General features: G+C 51.8%; 1 protein-coding gene across 1 annotated transcript in view; it reads left to right on the top strand.

Moving 5' to 3' along the window:
* Positions 1 to 26514, top strand: part of LOC147606274 (RNA helicase, ATP-dependent, SK12/DOB1 protein) — a 225069-nt gene that overhangs the window by 135063 nt on the left and 63492 nt on the right. The window contains exons 14-15 of the mRNA XM_086792575.1: positions 6414 to 6569; positions 6718 to 6828. Coding sequence (XP_086648701.1) covers positions 6414 to 6569; positions 6718 to 6828 — 267 coding nt within the window. The remainder of the gene's footprint in view (positions 1 to 6413; positions 6570 to 6717; positions 6829 to 26514) is intronic.

Here is a 26514-nt window from a genome sequence, read left to right as displayed (position 1 = left end):
GGGAAAAAACCTGTGTCCAGTCACACAGGGAAAAAGTGCCTGTGAGTAAGGTGCGTTCACACCTGAACTAGCCGGGAGTGGACATGACCAATCTTTCATTTCTTCATGAGTAGAGATAGCCCTATCTCATGGCGGCACTTCAGAGAGCCCCGGACACCGACACCCATTGCAGACCCACAGACATGGCACACATATGCAGGGGGCCTATACCACGCCCCACAGCAGCCACCTATACCTCAGCCCACAGGAGCCTCGACCTACCACAACTAGTTTCTTTCCCCACTTTTGGTCTCATAGGCCACTATGGCCTCTTAGAGACGTTAATATATCATTTCATTTCATTTCTCTGGTGACTCCTGGGCTGCAGGGATGCGCAAGGCTGAATAGCACATGGGCTCTCTCTCTCTGCCCGCCTCAGTTCGCGCCTCTGTAGGCTGCCTTGGTGCCATGTGCGCAGGCCACCTCGTTGGTCTGCTCTGCCCCGCCGTTGTAGGCTTGCTCGCTGCCCTGTGCGCAAGTCGCCCTCCCTTTTCCCCTCCACCCTTGCTCACGCCCCCAAGGCACAACAACTACTAGGAGAAAAGATGTCTCAATGCCTGGAGGGGGAAGAGGATGGTGAGACAACATTTCACACCCCCACGAAGGCACCAAATGCCTACCGCAGAAGACTGAGGAAAGGAATCATGTCCCCTGGCTCACGAAGGATTACGAAAATGGCCCGATGAGATGAGGCCCTTTATGAGGAGATAGAGCTTCACATAAGGACATAGATGAACACCATGCGATAGAAGCTTGAAAAGGAATGGACCGAGCAGAGGCATACCCGAAGGAAAGTGATATACAAAACGCTGAAGGAAGAGATATATGTCCAATTGAAGGGAGAAATGCAAGCCCAAGTATGGGTTGAGATGGAATTAGCCCAAGCCTTGATGCACACGGAAATGAAAAGAGAGATGCAGAATTGGAAGGATGACATGCTCCGAGAGTTTGGCACAACAGTTGCTTTGTACGAAGGCAGTTTGAAGACATGTATGGCTGGCCGCGAAAAAGACATCACAGAAATGCAAAACACTTTGGAATCATGTAAGGCAAAAGTGGCTGCAGGTGAGAAGGAAATGCATTCATGGGCTTAAATTGCCAGTGCCACAAAGAAACAAATTGAGGAAGTCAACCCATGGATTGAAGTAGTAAAAAAACAGAAGGATACACCAGTCAATAAAGTAGAGGTGATGAATGCTACATTGGAAGAGGAAGCCAAGAGACGGGCACGTGCCTTACATGTACGTGTAGTTGGGTGGGAAGATAAGGGAAATCCCCAAGAGGATGCAAAAGCTCTCGCAACAAAAATTGGAGCCATTGATTTACCCATTACCATAGCATGGCGAGTAGGCAGAGATGAAACCAGGGCGAAGATATTGATCATCAGGTTTGGTGACTTGGAGAAGAAGAAGGCCTTCCTCTCCAAAAGGATGGCCCTTAAGGGGGAAAAGATTTATTTGGATGAGGACCTTACACCGGCACAAATAGCACACCGGAAGGAACACATGCCGCGTGTGCTTGAGGCAAGGAAAGAGGGAAAAATGGGCGGTATACGGAGATGGCCGAGTCATCATTACGGAGAGGAGGCCCACTTGACGGTGCGCGGCCGATGAGACCTTGCGATTTACGGTGTGGAATTGCAATGGAGCCTTAGAACAGATGCAGGATACTTTGAGGATACTTTTAGACACAATGATATTGCTATGTATACGAAAACCCATCAGTGCACAAACAAGAGGCTTCCTAACGTACGGGGTTATAGATGGGAATCGGTTTTCCGCCCTCAACCACGCACAGTGGGAGGTACCAGAGGATTTGGAGGAGTGGCAATACTTTACAGGGAGCTGCTTCGTGACAAAATACGTGTGGTACATAGAGATGCAGATGCGAGGTACATGTGGGTCCGAATATACAGAGAGGGGCTCCGCGAGCTATATGTGGTGGTATGCTACTTTCCCCTAGCCCACTCCAGGTTTGCACCATCAGGAGAGTTGCCCTATATACCACTATATGATGATATCATGAGGTTTGCTAGCATGGGAGACATGTTACTATTGGGAGACTTTAATGCACGTACAGGCACAGAGCAGACAGAGTTGTATGATACTCGAGGCTATGTACCGGGAGATCATGGAAGAGGAAGTAGGGTTGCAGAGATCAGCACAAGATGAGGGGGAGATTACAGATTATAGCAGGCATTTTCTCACACTCGGGAGTGCACATGGGTTGGTCATATACAATGGCTTATCGAGATGGCAAGGATCAGATGCTTTTAGACACTGGAACGCTAAAGGGGGAGCGAGCATAGTGGACTACTTGATGGGATCTCCTTCATTGATACCTGATGTGCGGGGTTTCAATATTTCCAGCAGGCCCATTGGCATAGCAGCCGATCATGCATACTTGAGTTTCACACTAGTAGATAGATCCCCGAGAGATGGGCCAGCCACTCATCTACCTAGGTACCCGAGGTATGAGTTTACATGTGAGACAGTTGGGGTTTACCGAGATGCAGTATCTAATGGCTTGTTCACTTTGGACCCGCATAGCCCTTTGGACGAGATCACGAGAGGATTGGCAGGTGTACTACATGCATCCGCCTCATATGCGTTTCCCTGCACTATGATCCCTTCCACCCACCCCCCCAGCACTGCCCCAGAGAACAGTTGGTATGATGATGAGTGTTGTGAGACACGAGCACAGCTACAGCGTGAGATTGCCATTGGGTCTCACACGCATAGACAGGCCAGGATGATCTTTCGGCGCCTTGTGCGGAGGAAGAAACGAGCCTATCTGGCTAAGCTAGAGGAGGAGATCTACCAACTCTTCCTGGGGAAGGACAGCAAGAGGGCATGGAAGATGTTTCAAGAGAGACAGCCTGGTACTCCGATTACTGCACCTGAGGCATGGCATACTTATGCTAGAGAGCTATATGATGCACCAGGACAGCTCCCCAGTCCCCCTCCACTGGGAGCTAGACCGGCTAGCAGCACCTTTTTTACTATGCGGATGGTGCTAGATGCGATAGACAGGTTACAGAATGGAAAGGCACAGGATCATGATGGGCTTGTTGGAGAGCACTTCTCATATGCACGAGACACTTTGGCTCCGCTCATCCTGCATGTGTTTAATCATGCCATTTGTGAGGGTTTCCCGACAAGCTGGACAGAGCATATCATTGTCCCACTCTTTAAGAGTGGGGACCCCATGGTACCAGGCAACTACAGGACGATCATGATTGGTCATTACTTGGCCAAACTATATGGCTCTATATTGGAGTGGGACCTGAGCTGATGGGCAGAGAGGCATGGTCATCGAGCACATGGACAGGCTGGTTTCAGGAGAGGATTTACTACCTTGGATCACATACTGACACTTCGGGCACTTATTGAAGAGGGCAAGGCACAAAAGAGAAGGATATACTGCTGCTTTGTGGACTTCCGCAAAGCCTTCGATACCATACCACGTGCCAGGCTTATGCACTGATTGCATGAAATTGAGGTACCCGAGGATATGCAGTGGGGGATATATGCTTTGTATGAGTTTGTGTGACAGGCAGAGTTCGAGCTCCAGGCGGACTATCTAATACGGTGACCAGCACGATAGGGGTGAAGCATGGATGCCGCTATCGCTTACCCTCTTTGGACTGTACATTGCTGCGGTCTCTGATTATGTAGACAGATTGGGAGGACCAGGGGCATGCCTGGCAGGGGTGTTGATACCCATCTTGTTATATGCTGATGATATTGTTCTAGTCTCAGACTCTCCGGAGGGATTACAAAGACACCTGGATGCATTACAGGGTTTCTGTGCGGATAGAGATATGACAGTGAACCTTTGGAAAACCAAGGTTATGGTGTTTAACACCACACAGGCATGGGTGACGAGATCAGAGCCTCAATTCACTTTTCGAGGGGAGCTGGTAGAGTACGTCAGGTCATATGTCTACTTCGGAGTTAATTTTACAGGTCTGCGTTTTTCCCTGAAGGAGGCACCAGCAGCTAGATTAGCTGGAGGGCATGCAGAGGTACCCCCGATTGGCATTGACCTCATCCATACAGTTGGCGGAGGATGGAGATATTCTTTGCTGGTACGCTCAGATGAGATCATGGTTTGACCTACATGGTTTGCGGATAGAGGCACTACCACCCTTTGAGTACAGTCTGGATTGTCCAGTTTTGGATCTCACCCGCGTGATTAGGATGGATATCATCAGAGTGGACAAAGAGAGGACGCAGACTAGCCCCCGTGAGCCCTTGGGCACGAAAATGGCTCATTACAAGAGCCATTTTCTACATCTCTCACGGGATGATTTTATCACCTGCCGCCCAGCGTACATGGATGTACACCTATCACATGGGATACGTTGTGCCATCGGACAGATCCGGACCTCATCACACCAGCTGCGGATTGAGACAGGGTGATATGTGCATCAGATCTTGGATAACCGCATTTGTCAGCTATGCTACCAAGAGGTAGAGACAGAGGAACACTACATTTGGCGATGTACAGTCTATTATGAGATCCGAGGGAGATATCACTGCCTCTTCCGAGAGGGTTTTGGGCCGTTACGCAGGGTCATGGAGTTTGAGGATCAGAGATGCCTGGGATTGTTTCTACTTGAGCTCAGGAGACACAGAGAGACCCTCTTGGCAGACAGGAGGCCGAGGCATGATGTACCTAGACAGAGGACCCTGACAGATTTCTTCGGCACCAGCACTAGCAACCCAGCCCGTTAATATATCATTTGTATCTTATTGTCGACTCCAACACAATAGCATTGCCTTATATCTTTGACCCTCCATAGGTGCTGCATCGTTAATATATCATTTGTATCTTATTGTCGACTCCAACACAATAGCATTGCCTTATATCTTTGACACAACAGTTGGTTCAGCTCCTCAGAAGGGGGGGGGGGGGGGGGACAAGCTCGTCATCCGATGCGGGGAACTTATGGTGGCATCGGGTAATCTTGGGGTGGGTCGGGGCAGATATCCGACGCTAACGGCTCGAAATATTTCTCTAAAGTGATCGTTGCCTGAGGGAGTGGGCATTCCAAGGGGAAGCCTTTGCTGTGGTGGGGTGGTTGGCGTTGGGCCTGGGTGAGCTCGCAGTTGTGACCACCAATAGTCTGCCAGTTCTGTTGCGCCCCCTTGGGTGGAGTTACCGTCAGGGGATCGGGTCGATGGCAAGGTCCGGACTCGGGGTGAGGGCTCCGGACCTGAAGCTGTGGCCTCTGCCGAGGCACCCGATGCCCTGTTTGTTGCAGTGCGATGACGGGGACAGGTAAGGTGTCCCATCTGATGAGAGATGAAACAATGGCCTAGAGAACTCCACTTGCAGAAAAGAAAATACGAGCCTTTGAGGCAGGGGATCGCCAACTGATGGGGTAGGTTCTCTGGAGAAGTGAGACGGATCCGGAGCAAGGGGAGTCCGCTTGCCTGAGCAGCCATTGATTTGGAAAGGGGGGGTGTGTTAAAGAACCTGGCTGAGGGTGTTCCCATGGAAGAAGTGCCAAGTACTCCTAAGGTAGCCGGGGGAAGCACACGGTGACTGGGAAGCCGTTGACGCTGGCTAAAGGTTTTGCATCTGGAGAAAAGTAATGGTCCCATTTGGCAAAGAAAGCATATCCCCCCGAATTGATATCAGGCTCCACGACAGGATGCTGTCTGCCAGGGCTGTGAGTCAAACACTATCCTGATGTAACCATTGCCCAAGAAATGGATGTTGGTGATCCGTCCTTGGTTCCAGAGACACCAGGCAGGCGGGCTGGAACACGAGGCAGGGGGGAGCTCGAATGAAGGGATGGGCAAGGTGGAACATGGAAGGGCGACAGGCACTGGAGAGGCAGAAAGGTTGAAGGGGGCGAGGGGGCTACTTGAGCGTGAATGTGCAGGCTGCGAGCTGGGCAGAAAAGATGGAAGTGGGGGGCCACTTCTGCGCGAACGCGGCAGAAGGTGGGGGAGGTGGGGCAGAAGGTGTGGTGGCAGACGAGGGTGCGAAGGAGGGGGGGCAGGGGGATGCGATGGCACAGGAGGGAAGCGGAACACAGAGCTGTGCTTTTGCGCGCGCGCGCGCGGGGCGGGGGGGGGTGGAGGTTGGGGGCGGTGGTAGTGTTGGTAGCTCTCAACTTTAGACTTGGGGTTTGTAGGGGAGTTTGTCACCATATAAGTTTTAAGTCTTGTTTACGATATCAGTATATGTGGTTGTTAACTGGAGGTTGGACTCCTTGAGTGCTTATTAGCACGTGTGTTTTGGCTTCTAGTATATGTAGTTGTTAACTGGAGGTTGGACTCCTTGAGTGCTTATTAGCACGTGTGTTTTGGCTTCTAGTATTTTTCTAATAAACTTTATGCACTGCCTTTAATTTTCAGGTGGTGGTATTTTGCTTTTCGAAAAATCGGTGCGACAAGTCAGCAGACAGTTTGACTGCTGCAGATCTAACAAGTTCATCAGAGAAAAGTGAGATCCGTGTGTTCTGTAACAAGGGGTTTTCAAGGCTTAAAGGGTCCGATCGTCGATTGCCTCAGGTTATAGTTGTTGGCAGACACTGCTGCAATAATGTTTTGTTATTTAATTTCTTTCTGTTTTGTCTGACTGGTTGTGGGCCTGTAGCGTGTTGATAAGTATTATGCAATCTAAGGCTCAATCTGTTCCCCGTTCTCTTGGTTACTGAAGGTTGTGAGAGTAGAGGACTTACTACGCAGAGGAATTGGAGTGCATCACGCAGGCCTCCTACCCATAGTAAAGGAAGTTGTCGAAATGCTGTTCTGCCGTGGTGTTATTAAGGTTAGTAGAGGTCCACTTTCATCTACTCGCAGGGGTAATATAATAATATTCTTGAAGGTGGAGGCTATGTCATGTTTCCAAACCACAACAACCACCCCCCCCCCCCCCCCCCCCCCCCTTCCCCCGGTGGGCTTGGTTTGGCCACACACACTAGAAAGAGATCCTTCTATAAGCAGAAAAATATGTACATCCACTTAAAAGCTGATATCAACCCTCTATACAGGAGAGGTAATGCATGACAAGAAGGAGATGCCTGCTCCATGGCTGGATGCTCTCTTGGGGATTCTCTGCTGAGACTGGTTTTGGGGAAGGGTGTTTTGGAAGGAAGTGGGGGAAGAGCCACACTAAGGGCATATGGTACCAAATGATGCCTTGGTCTCTTGGGCTGATAAAAGTGTAGCAGGATCTAGTGTAGCATAAACCGTGAACTAGCTAGCCATGTTTAAGATCACTGATGGTGAGTGTTGTCCCCACTTGTGATCTTCTTCCTTATAGAAGAAAGGAAGCTTGAGCTTTGATACCATTGTAACCAAAACATGGGGGCTTGCTTGGGGGACTAGGGCCTCGACACACTTTTCAAGACCATCAATGTGTTGCACAGTGGATCCTGTCAACCCACCTCGGGCTGTTGCTGACCCACCTCACCCGAGAGGAGTTACCTTGGACCACACATGCGTACTCCAGCATGCCCAGTGCCCCCCCCCCTCTCCCCCCCCTCTTCACCGCGGATGACAGCTCCATGATCCATCAGCTGCAGGTCGAGGACATGCTCTGACATTATTGTATCACTTTGTTCTGATAGGCCCATTGGGTCTTTAGTAGAGGATGGGCTCCTACTCATGGATCCCCTGGCACCTATGGATACCATTACAGCCCAGCTTGCATCACTCCTACACACGGCTGCATTACAGAGCTTCCCACATCGTGTCCACTTAGGAGAGCCTGCAAGATCTGGGACTATGCCCCAGAACAGATGGTATGATGACGACTGCAAAGCCCCATACTCACGGCTCTGCATACAGAGAGCCCTGGGAGCCATCACAGAGCAGGAGTCGAGGAGAGAGATGAGGAGACTTACTCGCCGCAAAAGGCGGGCCTTCGCAGAGATACAGGAGCTAGAGATCTTCCATTTCTTCATGAGTAGAGATAGCCCTATCTCATGGCGGCACTTCAAAGACCGGACACCGACACCCATTGCAGACCCACAGACATGGCACACATATGCAGAGGGCCTATACCACGCCCCACAGCAGCCACCTATACCTCAGCCACAGGAGCCTCGACCTACCACAACTAGCTTCTTTACCCACTCGATGGTAAAGGAAGCTATCCGCCGCCTACAGCATGGACAGGCCGCCGACCATATGGGCCTCTAGGGTGGGCATCTCATATATGTAGTAGATTCTTTGGCTCCTTGTCTTGCACCCCTGTTTAACAGGGCACTAGCAGAGGGTTTGCCTGCAGAGTGGACGATGCACACCATTGTGCCGATCCACAAAACAAGGGATATGCTCGATCCGAGCAACTACAGGATGGTTATGGTTGGCCACGTGTTCGCCAAACTCTATGGTGCAGTGTTGGAGCAAGAGCTTAGCTTATATGTTGAGCGAGCAGGTTTACGCTCATCAGGGCAGGCAGGCTTTAGGAGAGCTTTCTCTACCACTGACCATGTATTCACTTTGAGATGTATGATTGATCAGGCCAGAGTGAGGAAGAGAAAGCTCTATTGCTGCTTTGTGGATTTCCGCAAGGCATTTGACATAGTACCACGAGAGAGGCTATTGCTAGCACCATTGGTGTGAAGCAAGGATGCCCACTTTCCCCCACGCTATTTGGGTTATACATTGATGAGGTGGCTGACTTCATTACACTAGGAGGCAGAGATGGAGTTGATTTAGCAGGTACCTCAGTACATATTATGCTTTATGCTGATGATATTGTATTAGTGTCTGAGTCTCCAAGAGGTCTACAGCAGCATCTACATGCACTCGATGATATCTGCACACAGAGGGGTCTTACTGTGAACCCTAGGAAAACCAAGGTTATGGTCTTTCATACATCGAGACAGGGTAGGAGTCAGCTGACATTCACTCTTGCAGGACGCTAGGTGGAGGTGGTGACATTATACGTGTACCTAGGGGTTAGCTTCTCTACAGCAGCCACACGCTTCACCATGGGTTCAGCAGCCAGAGCTAGATTGACACGGGGATATGCAGCATTGGCTATGCTAGAGAGACAGTGCCACCAGGCGCATTTTCAGGAGCCCCGGACGAAGGGGTGGCTATTTGACACATTAGTCACACCGGCACTGATGTATGGAGCAGCGGCATGGGCGCCAGGCCTTGCTACCCATTGGTGGACACGATAGAGAGACCACAGGCCCTCATGATGGCACGCATGATACGCAGCAAACCGTGAGTATCTCATGACATTATCCGAGCAGAGTTTACATAGAGAAAGATTAATTAGAGTGTTATCTAGATAAGCTTTGATTTGGTGTTAGGTAAGTTAGTGGGGTAGAAATTGCGCCTCCTATGATGGTAGAGGCCATATTCTAGACTATATGCGTGCTCGACAGATTCAGAGAGATGCCACAAGACAGATTGTCATACAGAGCTTTTGAGGCATCTAGACAGCTGGTTGAGGCAGGAGATAGAGGATCATGGTAATGCACAGGTCACACATTGGTTCTCACAACATGGCCTAGACATGGATCATCTACCACCATTCCAGTATGACAGGGATGCACCACATATCCGTCTCTCTCATAGTGAGAGGAACAGAGTATTGAGACAAGACCTATGACAGCTCTATACACGAGAGACATGGATATCGCCTACACAACCTCTTCCACCGAAGATGCTATACCACAGAGATCACTTCATGAGTATCACTGATGATGGATTTATAGAGAGGCCTAGATACATGGAGGGCTTTTTACCACACGGCTCCCGAGTGGCTATTGGTCAGCGAGATCTAGACTGGCAGAGCAGCACGGATCCCCTGAGAGGAGAGGGTATGCAGATTGTGCAGAGAGGAGGTGGAGAGTGAGGAGCATTATGTATGCAGATGCAGAGCATATACAGCCATCAGAGAGAGATATCCCATTTTATTCAGAGAGCCACATTCCCTACGCAAGATCTTTGAGGCAGCAGACCAGCGCATACTGGGGAGATTCATTCTAGACATACAGCATCACAGAGAGACATCATTACAGGCTCAGACAGCTCCAGTGGGGGGACGACAGACACAAATTACTCCATTTTTTCAGAGATCCATCCCACTCCCAGCCCCTACACAGCAGGGAATTACTGTCCAGAGAGCAGAGACACTCAGAGCCCGCAAGAGGCAGAGGAGACCTGGCTTTCGGACACCACGCCTATACCAGAGAGAGATGACAAAGATCAGAGCTCAGTGTCATAGAGAGGGTGCGGAGCGACTGGCTCGCTTCAGAGCAGACCCAGGCATGTTCTTCAGGGAGCTGTGGACACCCCCTTCATTGATGTATACCATTTTATACCCCTAGTATGGTACAGGATGGAGCTAGCTAGGTTGCATATCATGATTGTATACTCCATGCATATAGCTTTGCATTCTCCTAGTAGTAGAGCTCCATCCCCTCCCCCACTCATTGTAGTTATTGCACACCCAAATTGAGCTTTTTAGTTCAGTTCTTTTTCATTTTGTTGGGATGACAGAGGATACCCCACACAGGTACACTAATTTGTCTCATAGGCCGAGTTCGGTCTTTTGGAAGACGTTAATAAAATCTATCTTTCTTCCTTTCTTTCTCTCTCAAGGGAAATTGATGCATTTGAGGAGGGTAGTATTTTCAGCATAACCAGTCCATAGACATGTTTTTTTTGCATGCTTTGTTGTGTCTCCAACTTTTGGTTTAGCTGGCAAATGATTACCTCACTGCTGTGGAGCCAGGATGTCCTTTTTTTAAAATGGCTAAGTATAAACTTGGCTCCACATAGGGAAACGAGAATCAAGAAACAGAAAGAAGGGGGAAGGATGCTCTTCTCCTCGGCTGGCCACTCTAGGGCGAGAAGGCTATCTCATACAATGGGGGGAGGGGGCATCAACCACACATGTGGGCTCACCATCACCGTCAGTGAGAAAGGGACCGTGGCGCCAAATCTTTAGGAAGGCCTCATGGTGCATGCGCATGCGGTCAGAGCCATGATGAAGCTTCCCCCACTATCTATGGAGGGTATGAATGATATCAAGACAGATGCTCTAGATGGACTCCATTGGCGGGGTGTGTGTGCCCTTAATTGCCTCGCTGCATCGAGCTCTCCAAATGTGCCACGCAGCAATACTGTTGCAAATCTCCCATCTTTGGCTAGAACTTGGAGTCCAATGATCAATGGATGGAGATGGGCATGGCATTACAGAAATAGGAACATGAGAGACCTAAAGGGCAAGTCCGCCACCCTCATACACCACGACGGCCTTGGCCTCTATGGCCCAAGCAACTGAGCTCCACATAACTTTCTGCGAGGGGGCCCGATCCATATTGAAGATGCGGACTTGCTGAGCCTTTGGGTAATTCCAAAGGCAACGATGTTGGGACTCGTGGAGATGGCCACACCTCAAACAGACCATTGGACTACCTCCTATGGCCAGCCAAGTGCCAACCGCCAGGTTCCGATGTGCGACGTGCCATAGAAAGAGAGTGATCTTTCATGACCTAAAATTGTCCCACAGCCTCTTCCAAAAATCTAATCTGAGAAAGAAAGAAAGAAAGTTATATTAAACTTCTAAAGATCCAATGGGTCTATGAGACCAAAGTGATAGAATGCTATCCATGGTATGTCTCATCATGGAAAAGGAAAACAAAACAAGTACAGCTAACATAGCTCTTTGAAAGTAGAGGATGATACAATGATCATCATGTTGAGAGTACATGGAATATACAAGCACTAGTACAAGAGAATCTCATCATGGAGTGCTTGAAAATATGAAGCACTAGGGGTACATGTGACATCATCCTCCAGTAGAGGGTACACCTCTCTCAAGTGTGTTGAGGATGGGGTTACCAACCATGGCCCAAGAGGTCCCCTCTTGTCATGGCACGTGAGAAGGTGGTGTGGTGGTGGTGGAACATGTCCTGGATCTGGAGCTAATGGGAGGATTGTGGTTGGTGTCTCGTGGGTTGGGGATGCTGGGTACGTTGGAGTGTGCAAGCCCGTTCCGAAGTGACTCGTTGGAGATGGGGTAGAGCTGAGGTATCATGTGGAGGACCCATGGGGTCCTTTATGCCGGTATCCTCTCGATGGGCCTAGAAGAAACTGGTGATGGTCGGGTGGCAAGGAAGGAGGGGTGGTGGTTGTGGCCGACACTCTCTTAGGAGTGTTTCTCTATGTCTACGAAGCTCCAGTAGGAAGAGTCCCAGGCAACACTGGTTCGAGAAGTCCATGATCCTGGATAATGGGCCAAAACCCTCACGGAAGAGACAGTGGTACCTCCCATGGATCTCATAGTATACTAGGCAGTGATAGGTATAGTGCTCCTCTGCCTTGACCCCTGTGTGGCATAATCTGCAGATCCTTGCCTCCGGAGGTCTCTGTATGAGCTCTCCATGTCTGAATATGGGCTCTGCTTGCCCTGTCTCCACTCGTAGGCTTTGGGAGGATACCCATAGCTGGCCAATCGCGATCTGCATGAGATGTGATGTGTGATTACCCACGTAGCCTGGCTGTTGCATGAAGCCATCCATTGTGAGCCTGAGGAAATCATCTCTATAGAAGTGCATTTACGGTGGAAGCTTTGAAGGTGCAATCCATGTGCCGTGTATGTGGCGTCTAAGGAGGTCGAACCGGATAATCCGGTTGATGTCCCCATGGGAGATCCACAGAAAAGGGGATTCCAAGCTGTACTGAAGAGGTGGGAGGTGGCTGCTCTGTACTCTGCCTCACAAGACGAAGTGGCCACTGTGGTCTGTTTCTTGCTTAGCCAAGAAATACATGAAGAGCCAAGAAAGAAACAATTTCCACTAGTGGAATGTCTAGTATCAAAATCACCAGCCCAATCTGAATCGCTGTAAGCATATAGCTGCATGTCACCCCCTTAGGATGAAGCAATCCAAGAGACAAGGTACCCTGCAAATACCGAAATATACGCTTCACAGCTTGCCAATGTGACAATCACGGGCTGTGCATGAATCTGCTCAACTGAGATACCGCATACTGAATATCTGGCCGTGTAGTACACAAGTAAATAAGGCACCCAACAGCCTGAGCATATGTAGTGGCATCAAAAGAAATACTGTCATCCTGTAGTGACAGTTTCATCCCAGGCTCCATAGGAGTGCTAATAGGCTTGCAATCTTGAAATTTGAACTTCTCCAGAAGTTTAGCAACATACCGAGATTGCAACAACCCAGTGCCTCTGTTATCCTGCACAAACTGTATGCCCAAATAATAGTGTACGAGCCCCAAATCAGACATGACAAATGTCTGTTGTAGTATCTCTTTAAAAGCTGCAATTTTGTCATCATTTGATCCCATGAGCAAAAGATCATCTACATAAAGACTGATGACCAGCAGATCTTTCTCTTCTTTCTTTACATACAAAGTGGCTTCTGATGGACTGTTCACAAAGCCTTGAGTGAGCAGGAAAGCATCTATCTTTGCATACCAAGCTCGTGGAGCTTGTTTCAAACCATACAAGGCCTTTTTCAGCCTGCATACTTTCCCTTTATGACCATGTTCTGCAAAACCTATGGGCTGATGTACATAAACTACCTCCTCGAGGTCCCCATGTAGGAAAGCAGTCTTGATGTCCAACTGATGAACAACCCAACCACGATGTGCAGCCAATGCAATGACACTCCTAAGTGTCGACGTACGGGATGTAGGAGCAAATGTCTCCTCATAATCAATGCCCTTCTTCTGTGCATAGCCCTTTGCAACTAGACGGGCTTTGTACCTGTCAATGGATCCATCTGCATGTCTTTTCAACTTATAGACCCACTTAGTACCAATGGCTTTCTTGCCTTTGGGCAGATCAACCAAATCCCATGTTTGATTCTTTTTAATAGAATCAAGTTCATCCTGCATGGCTTTGTTCCAATGCACATTGTCTCGTGCATCCACAAATGAATCAGGCTCACCATCATCCTGTAAACTAGCTGCCATAACCATATTTAAATCCATGATGTGTGCATGCTCATTGGTCTGTGTCTCCCTACGAGTACGGCCAGCAAGAGGAGTCTCTAGATGGCTGTCCTGTAATGTCCTCAAATACCATCTAGGTATTTGTCTGACCTGTGGAGCCTGTTGCCCCATATTTGGCTCAACTTCTGGCACAATCTCCTGCTGAATTTCTGCACCACCTTCATGATTAGCTGGCTGCCCCGCACCCTCATGGGTTGGATCACCAACTGTGGAATGAAACTCCATAGGTAGTAGACCTTCAAACACATCATTTTCAGCCTGATTAGCATCATAACTAGCCATGGATAGTTCTGATTTTTCATCAAAAATCACATCCCGACTAGTGAATATCATATAACTGGTAGCCCTTGCTCTCACGGCTATACCCAACAAAAATACATTTTGTGGCTTTATCATCCAACTTCCTCCTCAACTCTTTGGGTATGTGTGCATATGCAAGACACCCAAAAGTACGAAAGTGTGATACCGAAGGCTTGCGGCCATGCCAAGCCTCAAAAGGAGTAATGGAAACCAATGCCTTTGTGGGGCATCGATTCAAAATATGACAAGCACACATAACAGCTTCCACCCAAAAGATATGTGGTAGCTTCTTTGCCTTTAACATACATCTGGCCATCTCCATGAGTGACCGTTTCTTCTTTTCTGCAACCCCATTTTGCTGTGGAGTATAAGGAGTAGTAAACTGATGCTTGATACCTCTACTCTCAAGAAAGGAATTCAATGTGTGACACATATTCCCCCCCTCGGTCAGAACGGAGAGTCTTAACCTTGCATCGTGACTCTGTTTCAGCAAGTGCTACAAAGGCCAAAAATGCATCATATACCTGTGATTTGCGTGTCAACGGATAGACCCAGCATATACGAGAGACGTCATGAGTAAATGTAGCAAAATAGAAGCAACCTCCTAATGACTTCGTCTGCATGGGACCACAAAGATCATTGTGTATAAGCTGCAACTTTGCAGTTGCTCGTAGAGCCTGATCACGTGGAAAGGAAAAAACCGATGCATTTTTCCCAAGATACATCCTTCACATATGTGATCTGGAGGCTTCTCCATAAGAGGTAGGTCTGTCAACATGTTATGTCGCTGCATAAGCATAAGACTACCAAAATTTACATGCCCCATGCGAGCATGCCATAACTCCGCATCAACCATAGCTGGAGTAAGAGTGAATGCATTATAAGCAGACTGATCCACTGGCTGAAATGCATCCAACTGATAGAGTCCATGACATAATGTACCAGTAAGCATCAAGGTCAAGGCATTAGCTTTGTCTCTGACCATGCATTTGTCATCATCAAAGTTGACTTGCATACCACACTGTGCTAAAGAAGAAATGGACAACAGATTCTTCTTGATCCCTGGTACATATAGGGCATCTGTAAGGCGAAGAATAGAGCCATCAATGGCTGTGAGCTGAATCTCCCCAATGCCACGAACTGGATATGAAGCATTATTGGCACACTGAATGGTCTTGCCAACAGGGGCAGGCCATACATTACAAAACAAATCCGTGCGAGATGTAATATGCTTTGAAGCACCACTATATCAAAATACCAAGTACATGCATGCTCTGTCACACTGAGTGCTTGTGAAGACCAAGAGGCATCATAACTGCATGTGTAGAAACAGTAATCCCTGTCTTCAACAAAGGAAGCAGTCTCCGGAGGAGCTTTAGAGGCCTCATTTACAGACATCCCAGATTCCTTTGCCTTCTCTTTGGCAATCCTCTTCCTACACTCTGTGATGTAGTGACCTGGCTTCTTACAGTAATGGCATTTGCCCTTCTTCTTGGGCTGTCCATCACCTTTCTTGGTATCCTGAGATGAACCACCATCACCTGAATTCTGATTTGAACTCTTTGGCTGAGACTTGCCTTTCCCTTTTTGACCTGTCATCACAAATGCTTGTTCAGCACTTGTGTTCATGTTCATGTTCTTTCTGATTTGCTCTTCCTGTAACAAGAGAGCAACAAGTTCCTGATACTTTAGGGGTTCAATAGCATTCCTCATGCTAAGGTTCAAAGAGGTATGAAAAGCCAGTAGGATCTTGGCAAAGAGTTTAAGATGGTGGATACAAGCTGTGTCTCAGGAATAATCTCATCCACATTGATGAGTTGCTCTCTCAAATCCTGCAGCTTGTTCAAGTGGCTAGACATATCATCTCCTTCATGCATCTTTTGATTTTCCAGCTCTCTTTTCAAAAATGAGATCTGTGCCTCATTACGAGCAGCATACATCTGCTCCAAAGTCACCCATGCATTCCGTGAAGAGCCAGCTGAACGAATATGAGGTATAATAGACCTCTGTACTGACAATGCAATAAGTGATAAGGCTTGTGCATCTTTGGCATCCCATGTCTTCTGAGCATTTGTTCTTTGAACAGGCAATGGCTGACTTGGTGCCTGTGCCTGTTGTCCTCTTCCACGAGCACCCCCTTGGGGAGGAGCCTCTGGAGCCAATGGACCTGGACGTGGTTCATCACCACTAACAAAATCCCAAAGACCTTTTGCCACGAGCACATTTCCAGCATGAAACTCCACAAGGAGTAATTCATGCCATCCAGCTTGTCTTCCTTAGACAAGTACGTGAACACATCACTCTGCTGTTGATTTGCCATTATGCCAGTGCACGATGTTGTACCTGTGTATCAAAAAACCCAAAAACAACAACCCTGAAAGTCCACTGAATACAACTGACCCAAATATGCTTGCACTCTCAATCCTCTGAATGTGCAAAACAATGCACCACTGATTGAGTAGAGCAACAAAAGTGGCTCACACTGTGCCAAAATGCCAAAGAAATGCCCAAAATTTCTGCACCCAAAGCCTTGCAAAAGCCTCGAGAGGTTTTTTTGCAAGAAAACCTCCCTGTATCTGCTAGAAAAACTTTCAAAGAGAAAATGCCCAAATTTCAAAACATGTAAAGCTGTAAATTTTTACCCAAAAGATATTGCAGGTACTCTCGGCTGTAGGCTGTACGGAACAGCACCAGGTACTGGTCGACTGTACGGAGGAGAAGCGGCGACTGTACAGAGCTGCAAGTATACGCAGCAGGTGCTGGTCGCCTGCTGTCTGCTGTACGGAGCAGAGAAGGCACCTGTACGGAGCAGAGCAGTCTGATGGCGAGGGACTGTACGTGCAGCTGACGGCGAGCTGTACGGACAGCTGCAGGGTACGGAACAGAACATGCGAAGGGCTTGTACGTACAGGGCAGTTGATGGCGAACCAGTACGGGTAGTGGCAGGCGAACTTGTACGGGTAGTGGCAGGCGAACTTGTACGGGCAGTTGCAGGCGAACTGCCCGTACAAGTGGCAGGCGAACTTGTACAGGCAGGACAGGTGAAGGCAGCTGATGGCGTGGAACTGTACGGGCAGGGCAGGCGAACCTGCTCTGATACCAAAATGTAGGGTTGAGCTGTTAGGGTTAGGGTCTGGAAGGCACACTAACAAGAAACGTGAGAGTGAGAGAGAGGAACACGATTGCTCATGTATTGATTATTATAAAATGAAGTACAATAGCCACATAAAAGATGTGACCTAATAGTGTGTTCACATGGTCCGGTCATAAATAGTGCCAGGTGGACCAAATCACTTATAAACCTTTATAAGTGAAACTAAGCTAAACTGGGGGAAAAAACCTCCACTAACTGAAGTAAAAAGTGCCCCAGTAACCTACTGATGATTTCTAGCACTCCCCTGGGTGCATACACAGCATAAAACCCAACCAAATCACTTTTTTTTTTTTTCCGGAAAAAAGATCCTTCTATTAGTTAATGAGAAAACGCCATAAGGCTACAAAGCTCACCTCGCAAGGAGGGATAAAAACACAGTGAACTCCTGAGCTCCACCCCCGTGGCTGGCCGCTCTCTGGGGGGGGCTACCTAATAGTACATGTGGGAGGTGAGAAAAGCCAAACTGGAGGCCTGTAGTGCCAAGTGACATCCTCGCCCCTCGCGGTGAGGAAAGGGCCGGGCTGCCAAGTGCGGAGGAAAGCCTTGCGGCGCCCTCTCATGCGATCCGAGTCGCCCTGGAGTTTCCCCCAGTGTCCTCTCAAGGTGTGAATGATGTCCACCCAGAGGGCCTGTATGACCTCCGCCGGTGGAGTCGCCTGGCGGTCAATGGCCTCCATGCATCGGGCTCTCCAAATGTGCCAAGCCGTCATGCTGCTGATCATCTCCCATCTGTGCCCGACCCCCTCCTGAGGTGCTGCCGAAGAGAAGTCTGGCGTCGGAACCACCGCCATCGCCCTGTCAGAGACCTGGATGGCCACACTGCCAGGGACGTCCTCATATCCAAGGGCCGGGCCGCTGTCCGTGGCCCAAGCCACCGCACCCCACGTCACCAGCATCTCACCTGGTGAGCCTGCAAAAACCATCCTGACAGCGCGCTGCCAGACCTGCTGTGCCTGTGGGCAATCCCATAAGCAGTGCCGCTGCGACTCCTGTGCATGGCCTGCACCGAGGGCAGGACGCTTGGTGACTGCCGAAAGCTAGCCAAGCCCCCACAGCCAGTCCTCTATGCGCTGTGAGCCAGAGAAACAGCGTCACCTTCCGGGGCCGGAAGCTGGCCCAAAGGCGCTGCCAGAAGTCCCTAAGAAAGGCAGGGAGAGCCCCTGTCGCCGCCAATGCTCGGCCGCCGCCGGGGTGCTCGCTATCCTGTGTCTCTGAATCCGCCGCCCCAGCCTCGCTGTGTACTGAAAAAAGGGGATGCCTGGGCTGGTAGGGGCCAAGTAGGGATCTCGCCAAAACCACTCACCTGGATCCCACTGAAGGCCAAAAAGAGGCCTGCTGTCCCAAGCCCATAATCTCCAAGAACAGTCCTCCCCTATCGAGGCCGGTGAGGGGTCTACATACCACTGTCTCTGATGAAAGCCGACCACCCGCACCCTCTGAAGAATACATCCCTGGAGCCCATCCAAATCTAGTCGTGTCCTCTGAAGCTGGCCACCCTCTCCCACCTCGAAAGTGAGTGGGGCGACTCTCTCCGCTGTGCCGCAGACCGCTAGAAGGATCTCATGCCGAGTAAAGACACCCATCCACTGTGGAGGTGGAGGGTCCTGTACTGGGGTCCGCCACTCCCGGGGGATGGCCGCCTCAATGTCCTGTCTCATCAACTCTCTGCCCCTCATCCCACTGAGTCTCCTCTCCTGAGCCTCGAGAGGCAGTTGCTGAAAACCTATCCAGTCGTCTAGGGATTGGGCTGGGCCAGAGCTCAGCGGGCCCCACGACACATGAGACCGCGATCCAACCATATGGCCACTGGGGAGACGAATCAAGGGGTTCCAGATCAAAGGCTGCCTCAGGCGATCCTCATCGGTGCCCGGGGGAGTCTGGAAGAGTGACGGCCTCAGATGCGCCCAGGCCCTCAGAAGGCTAGCTGCAAAACGCTCCTCGAAGCCAAGGCCCACTCCTCTGGATCGCTGCTCTGTAAAGATCCACCTGATGCTGGGGGTCCAAGGGCCGCTAAGAGAAGGGGTGCGGCTGAGCATCCTGGAAACAAGAAACTCCTTCCACGGCTCAGCGCCTGGCAGGAGGCCACGAACTACCAACTTGCCAAGCAATGCTCGGCTTTGGCAAATAGGATCAACAATGCCCAGGCCGCCTCTCTCCCTTGGCTGAGTGATCACCGCCCATGCCACCTTGGCCCTGGCGGGCCGCCCGTCGCCACCGGACAAAAGAAAGTTCCTGATGAGCCTCTGCACCTGGCCAATGCACGCCCGTGAGAAGGCCCAGCAAGAAGTGATGTACCACATAGTAGCAAGCAGAACCTGGTTGGCCACAACTACTCGGCCAGCAAGAGATAAACGAGCGGTACTCCAATACAGAAGCTTCTTCCGAATGCTCAGAAGAAGGGGGGCTATCTGCTGCTCCGGAGATATGTCAATGCCCACATAGCATCCCAAATAGCCACTGAAAACCGTCAACTGGCCTCCAAGTCGGGGGGGGCATAGAGCTGACCCACAACCCACACGACTTGTGCCAGTTGATCAAAGCGCCCGAAGCTCTGCAAAACCTGTCCATGGCTAAGGCGAAGCGGCGGAGGTTCTCCTCACCTCCCTGAAGATAGACAGCTGTGTCATCCGCAAACTCCGAGTCTAGGAGCTCCTCCGAGGTGCGGATGGGAAGCTGGAGGCCCCGCAGACCTGTATCCTGTGCTGTCAAAAAAGTGCTCATGGCCTCCGCCACAAAAAGAAAAAGAAAGGGCGCCAAGGGGCACCCCTGCCGCACCGAGCGCGAGAGCTGGAACCTCTCTCCGCGCACGCCTTGTATCAGCACCTGGCTATGAGCCGATGTGTAGAGTGCAGAGACCCCACGGATCCACTGAGGGGGGAAGCCCATCCTCTCCATAGTGCCTTCCAAGAAGGCCCAGTCCACCCGATCATATGCCTTCTCGAAGTCGAGAAGGAGCACTGCCAGATCCTCTTGTCGAAATCCAGCTAGAGCCGTAGCCTCCCAGAAAGAGAAAATGTTATCCAGAATGCTCCTATCCTGGATGAAGCCTGTCTGCGTGGAGTGGATGATGTCCGGAAGGTGAGGCTGAAGCCGCCTGCTGATCGCCTTAGCTAGGACCTTGTAGGCCGTGCCTAGCAAGGTGATCGGTCTCCACTGTCTAATCTCCAGTCTGTCTCCTCCCTCTTTGGGGATCAAGTGGATCAACCCCTCTGCCATGCTGTCCGGCATGACTCCTGACTCCATAATCTCCTGGAATGCCAATCTAAAGCCCCTATGTAAGAGGCCCCAGTACCTCTGGAAGAAGGCCACCGAAGGACCGTCCTCTCCTGGGCATTTGCCCCGAGGTAATGCTTGAAGAGCCTCCTCCAGTTCCGTATCCGAGAAGGGGGAGAGAAGGGAGTGCTGCAAATGGGCCGGCACAACCGGTCTCGTGAAGCTCCAGACTGCCTCCCGAGCCTCTCTCACCCTGTCATCAGCTGGCTCAGTAGAGAAGATCCCTGTAAAAATCTGTGGCTATAGCACGAACCCTGGGGGGATCCACCACAACCTGGCCATCAGCCTGCCGAAGACGCCTGAGACCCTCTCGTCTGAAGCGAGGCCCTGTCGCCTCAAAGAAATCTCGAGTCACTCTGTCACCAGCCTGTGTCCAAAAAGAAGCCCGAGCATGGAATCGGAACTCCACCCTCCTCTCCTCGATGGATCTGATCTCAGTGCGAGCTGACTCCATCTGCTCTGAGATCCAAGGGCTCGTAGGATCCCTCTCCTGGAGTCTCTGGAGGGACGCTAGACTCCTCCGTAGGCTCCTCTCCTGCTCTCTGAAGGCCTCCAGCCGGTCCAAGGCAGCCTGTCTGAGCATCTGGCTGATCTCCTGCAAGCCACTGGCAAGATCGCTGGCTGCCGATCCTCTCCTGAACTGCAGCTCCTGCCAGACCTGCTCAACTCTGATCTCAATCTTGGGCTCCTCTATGAGATAATCTGGAATCCGGACGCTCTGGCCCTGCTCTCCTCTCGTGTGGTCCTCGATCTGGAGAAGCACTGGAAAGTGGTCTGAAAACGAGGAGCCTGCGAGTATGCCCACTGTGCCACCTCTATCACAGGCCCACTCATCAATGTAGAACCTGTCTCGATGCGGGAAAGGTTAACTCCTGTGGCCCGTCTATCCGAGCGCGAGAAAGATAGAGTCCCCTGCAACCTGCCAAACTCCGGGAGAGTCCACGGATCCTGGCCTCTCACCTGTAGCACTAGTTCCTCCCAGGCAGCGAGCTCCGGCCCATGAATGGTCTCCTGGCTGCCCCCCATCCTGTCCTCTGCATCCTCCAGCATGTTGCAATCCCCTCCGAGGCACCAGTGGTCTGCCAAGGGGAGGGACTGCCTAATGGTGCTCCAGAACTCGGCTCTCCCGGTCGCCCCATTAGGGGCGTAGAAGTTGAGGAAGCCAATGCGGTCTTCCCCAACCCGAAGGATGATCCACTGCGCACGACCGTGGACCAGAATGCCAGAGTCCACAACCTCGGATAGAAGCTGCTCGCTGACTGAGATGCATACTCCACCCTGGTTCCCCTGGGAGCCATATGCCGGTGACCAAAAAGTGTGACTCCTGCCTGGCAAGATCTTCCCGCAGGTGCGGGTACGCCCGGCAGAAAGGTGGTGCTCCTGGATGAAAAGGATATCTATGGGTCCTCCAACGAGAGCCCTTTGGATCTCCTGGCGAAGTCTGCCCCGACCAATGTAGCAGCGATGTCCACCGAGACCCTGGATGTTCCATGAGAGGATCCTCATGGATGAGCTGTGGCAAGTGAAGCAGCCTCCACTGGCTCACACCTCTCAGCCGGCCCGGATGATCTGCCCTCCACTCGTGAGTCTTGGGCGCCGGCTTGGAGGGAGAATAATCACTGTCTGTCCGGGTGCGGAGTCTCTCCAAAAAGAGGGTGACCTGTCTCTGTGTCCAGCCCCACTCCGCCTTCGCCCTGTCCAGGGCATAGGCGTGAGACCAATCCTCTGCACATATGTATCTAAAGGTAGGCTGCACCCTCGGGACGGCATGGAGGAGAATCAGAAGCACCGCCTCAACTGAAGTGTGGACCGGATCCGCCCGCCAGTCTCCTATACCAAACAAGCTCATGCGGGCTGAGTGTAATCGGGTTTGCAATAGGTCCGTGAGCCCCAAGTCACTGAAGTGGTGAGAAAACTCCAGTATCTGATCACGCAAAACTTCCTCTACAGAGTTGCAATCCCATGCTGTGTCTGGGGCAACACTGAGAGAAAAGGAGAAAGCCACCATGCTGCTCACCACTGAGGGAGAACGAGAAGGATGGCACACCACGCAAACTCGCAAGGGCGCGACCAGTGTCTCGAACGGGCCAGCATCCAGCTGGAGGCACCTGAAAAAACCGTAATCCACTGGTAGCCCCATCACTCGCGGGGGCCCCCCAGGGGAGGCTGGAGAGAACTCTGTGGCGGGCGAAGCAAGGATCGCCATCTCCACCAGCCCGGAGTGGCGGTGGAACAGCCGCTGGACTGAGCTCTGGCCTACCCAGCTGCGCTGCCCCGGGGCAGTGGGTGGTCTGGCGAAGTATCCTGGAGAGGCCGAGGGAGGGATGGGGGCTCGCGGCGAGGAGGGGGGAGAGCGAAGAGAGGATGGAGAGGCATCTGCCAGAGGATAGGTGTCAGGGGGGGCCGTCGGGGGAGGCGGGAGGGGGGGGGAGGGGGGGGGAGGGGGGAGTGCTCTCCGGGTGAGGGGAAGGGGAGCCGGGGGTCGAAGAGTGCGGCCCGGGATCCTCAGGAATCTGCTCCAAGGAGGGGGCGGGGCCCCCCGCGGGGGGAGGCGGGAGCGGGGTCTCCACGTGGGAGGCTTCACCAGCGGCCTCAACGGGCACTGAGTCTGAATCCTCGTCCATCGGGGTGGGACCTGCTGGTCGCCTATCCCTGACAGGAGCATAAGTGCGGGTAGGTGCCTGTACGCCAACCGGAGTCGCCTGTCCGCCAGCCTGTGCTGCCTGCTGGCGTCTGCGACGGTCCCTGCGGGCCGGGCGTTTCCGCCGGCGAACCTCCTGCCATCCGCCAGGCTCCTGGGACTGCGCGGCATCCTCCGCCGGGGCCTGCTCGTCAGATGATGGCGCCTGCTGTGGCGAGCCAGGGATGTCCGGTCTCTGAGGTGGATGGCCACCCCTCGGGACTCCTGCAGGGGGTCCAGAGGCGGCATAGCGTGAAGGATGAACCCCCCTTGCGGGGACAGGCGCGTGCGAGATGGCCCATCTCCCGACATGTGTAACACTGGCCGGGGAGGCCCGAATACTCCACACGCTGTATCATATGTCCTCCAGAAAGACAAGGGAGAAGGATCGTCTTCGGGAGGGACTCCGGTGACGGAACCACAACCCGAATGGCCGGGAGTCCTGCTGCCCGAGCAATCACTGAAGCCGCTGTCTGAGGCGTCTCCACCACCTGCCCGAACGCCTTGCCAATGGATGACAAGAGGGGCAAGTACTCCCTACGGAGTCCAGGAAAGCAGATAGTGACGGGGAAACCTGTCGCGCCTGCTAGCGGGTCAGAAGCGGGATCGAAACCATGAGTCCATCGCGCGAGGAACGCCCGGGATGAGCGGAGGGGAATGGGGCTCCGAGCCAGCCGCACGCCAACAAGGCTGCCTTGCAGAAGGTCGCGAAGCTCTCTCCGCATCGGACGGCTACCCACTATCTTGCAGACCAAGGAGGAGGCCTCAAGAGCGGAAACTGTGGAAACAAACAACTGAAGATCTTCAGCTGTGAACTCCAGACGGAGACCGGAATCGGCAGGGTTAGTCGGAGCGGCTTCCATGGAGTCCTCCAGAGGGAAAAGGCCAGAAACCGGGGTCACCAACGGGAGGGACACAGCCCTGCGAGGAAAAAGAGAGGCGGAGGGCTACAGGATAGTGGGGGCGGGGCGGCGGGGGGGGGGGAAGCTGAGGCAGGGAAGAGTTAGCGGTGGGCGGCGGGGGCGAGACGGAAGGGGGGAGAGGGAGAAGGCGGAGGGGAAGAGATGCGCCGCGCAGGAGAAGGCCGAGGGGGGAGAGGTGGCGGGGGAGAGAAGAGAGGCGGGGGAGAAGGAGGCGAAGGGGTTAGAGAGGCGGAGGAAAAGATGACGGGGGAAGGAAGCAAGCGGCGGGGGGAATGGCGGGGAAGGTAGCGTGGAAGGTGGCGAAGGAAGAGAAGGCGGGGGGAAAGAAGGCGGAAACGAGGAGGGAGGCGGGGAGCGAAGGCGGGGGAGGACGCGAGGCAGAAGGCGGGGGAGAGATGGCGAAGAGGGGCGCAATGAAGGAGGCGGGGGAGAGGACGGAGGAGAAAGCGGCGGACTGGCGGGGGGAGAGGGGGGCGCGATGGCGAGAAGCAGCCCGGGGGGGGGGGGGGGGGGGGGGGGGGGGGGGGGGGAAGCGGAGCTCGCAGGCGAGGTCGTCAGTCGTAAGAAGCCCCTTCCAAACGAGCGGGCATCAATGCATGATTAGCCCAATCACTCTTTGAGCACACTTTGCCCAATAATGAGAGACCCAACCAAATCACTTATAAACCTTTATAAGTGAAACTAAGCTAAACTGGGGGAAAAAACCTCCACTTACTGAAGTAAAAAGTGCCCCAGTAACCTACTGATGATCACTAGCACTCCCCAGGGTGCAAACACAGCATAAAACCCAACACTCCATACATCAAGGCTGGTGTGACAAAGGTTTTGAAGAGCCAACCCTTCATCTTGGGCTCCTGGAAATGGGCTTGGACGCAGCATCGCTCAAGGAGGGCCAAAGCTGCATATCCTCGTGTCACTTAGTGCATGCTGCTGTGGTCATGGTAAAGCGAGGGCCAGAGGTGTGGAAGACCATGACCCTAGTTTTACCAAGGTTAAAAGTCAGATCTCGCTATGTACAGAAAAACTAAGCTAAACTTGGGGAAAAAACCTCCACTAACTGAAGTAAAAAGTGCCCCAGTAACCTACTGATGATCACTAGCACTCCCCTGGGTGCATACACAGCATAAAACCCAACACTCCATACATCAAGGCTGGTGTGACAAAGGTTTTGAAGAGCCAACCCTTCATCTTGGGCTCCTGGAAATGGGCTTGGTAGCAGCATCGCTCAAGGAGCGCCAAAGCTGCATATCCCCGTGTCACTTAGTGCATGCTGCTGTGGTCATGGTAAAGCGGGGGCCAAAGGTGTGGAAGACCATGACCCTAGTTTTACCAAGGTTAAAAGTGAGATCTCGCTATGTACAGAAAACTGCAGAGCACTGAAGCCCCTCGGCTGAATCTGATATAAGCACAATGTCATCTGCGTAGAGTAGGAGGGGAATCAGTATTCCTGCAAATGTAGCACCAAGCCTGTCTAATCTGTCAATGAAGCTCGAGATCTCATCAATGTAGAGGCCGAAGAGAGTGGGTGATAAAGGGCAGTCCTGTTTCACCCCAATAGTACTAGTGATCTCATGTGACATCCCTCTTGGGGCTCTCATTGGTCCCGTGTGACTGACTCATAAAGAGCGATGATGCTCCAAATCTTGTCGGATGGAGCCCCGATATCCTATATGTGCTGGAGTAGTCAGGCCAGGGGAATAGTATCAAAAGCTTTGCGGAAGTCCACAAAGCAATAATAGATCCTCTTGGGGTGGGGGGAGTAGAGGTGGCTGGTCGGGGATGTGGTAGAGAGAGTGCATATGAGTACCAAGTGTCTAGGCATGTGATGGGTGTGGGGAGGCAGTGCTCACAGAGTTCTCTCCAAGCGTCCTTGCAGTTGGGCCCTAGAAAGAGCCGATATAATTCTTTGCGGGAAGTGTGAAAGACCATCACCTTGGTTTTCCCAAGGTTAACTCAGAGCTCCCATTGTGTACAAAAATCCTGATATGGCACTGTAGTCTGGCCTGAGAATCTGAGATAAGCACTATGTCATCAGCATAGAGGAGTATAGCAATGAGAGTGCTTGACAAAGATGCACCTCTCCAGCCTGCCTGGTCAATAAACTGAGATCTCGTCAATATAGATACCAAAGAGTGTGGGGGATAGGGGGCATCCCTGTTTCACCCCAGTGGT

The sequence above is a fragment of the Cibotium barometz genome, chromosome 58 (genome assembly GCF_041138505.1).
Source record: "Cibotium barometz isolate CiBa-2024 chromosome 58, ASM4113850v1, whole genome shotgun sequence".
In the NCBI taxonomy this organism is placed as follows: domain Eukaryota; kingdom Viridiplantae; phylum Streptophyta; class Polypodiopsida; order Cyatheales; family Cibotiaceae; genus Cibotium; species Cibotium barometz.
Note: the sequence above shows the minus strand (reverse complement) of the source record. Positions and strands in the feature narration are given on the sequence as shown.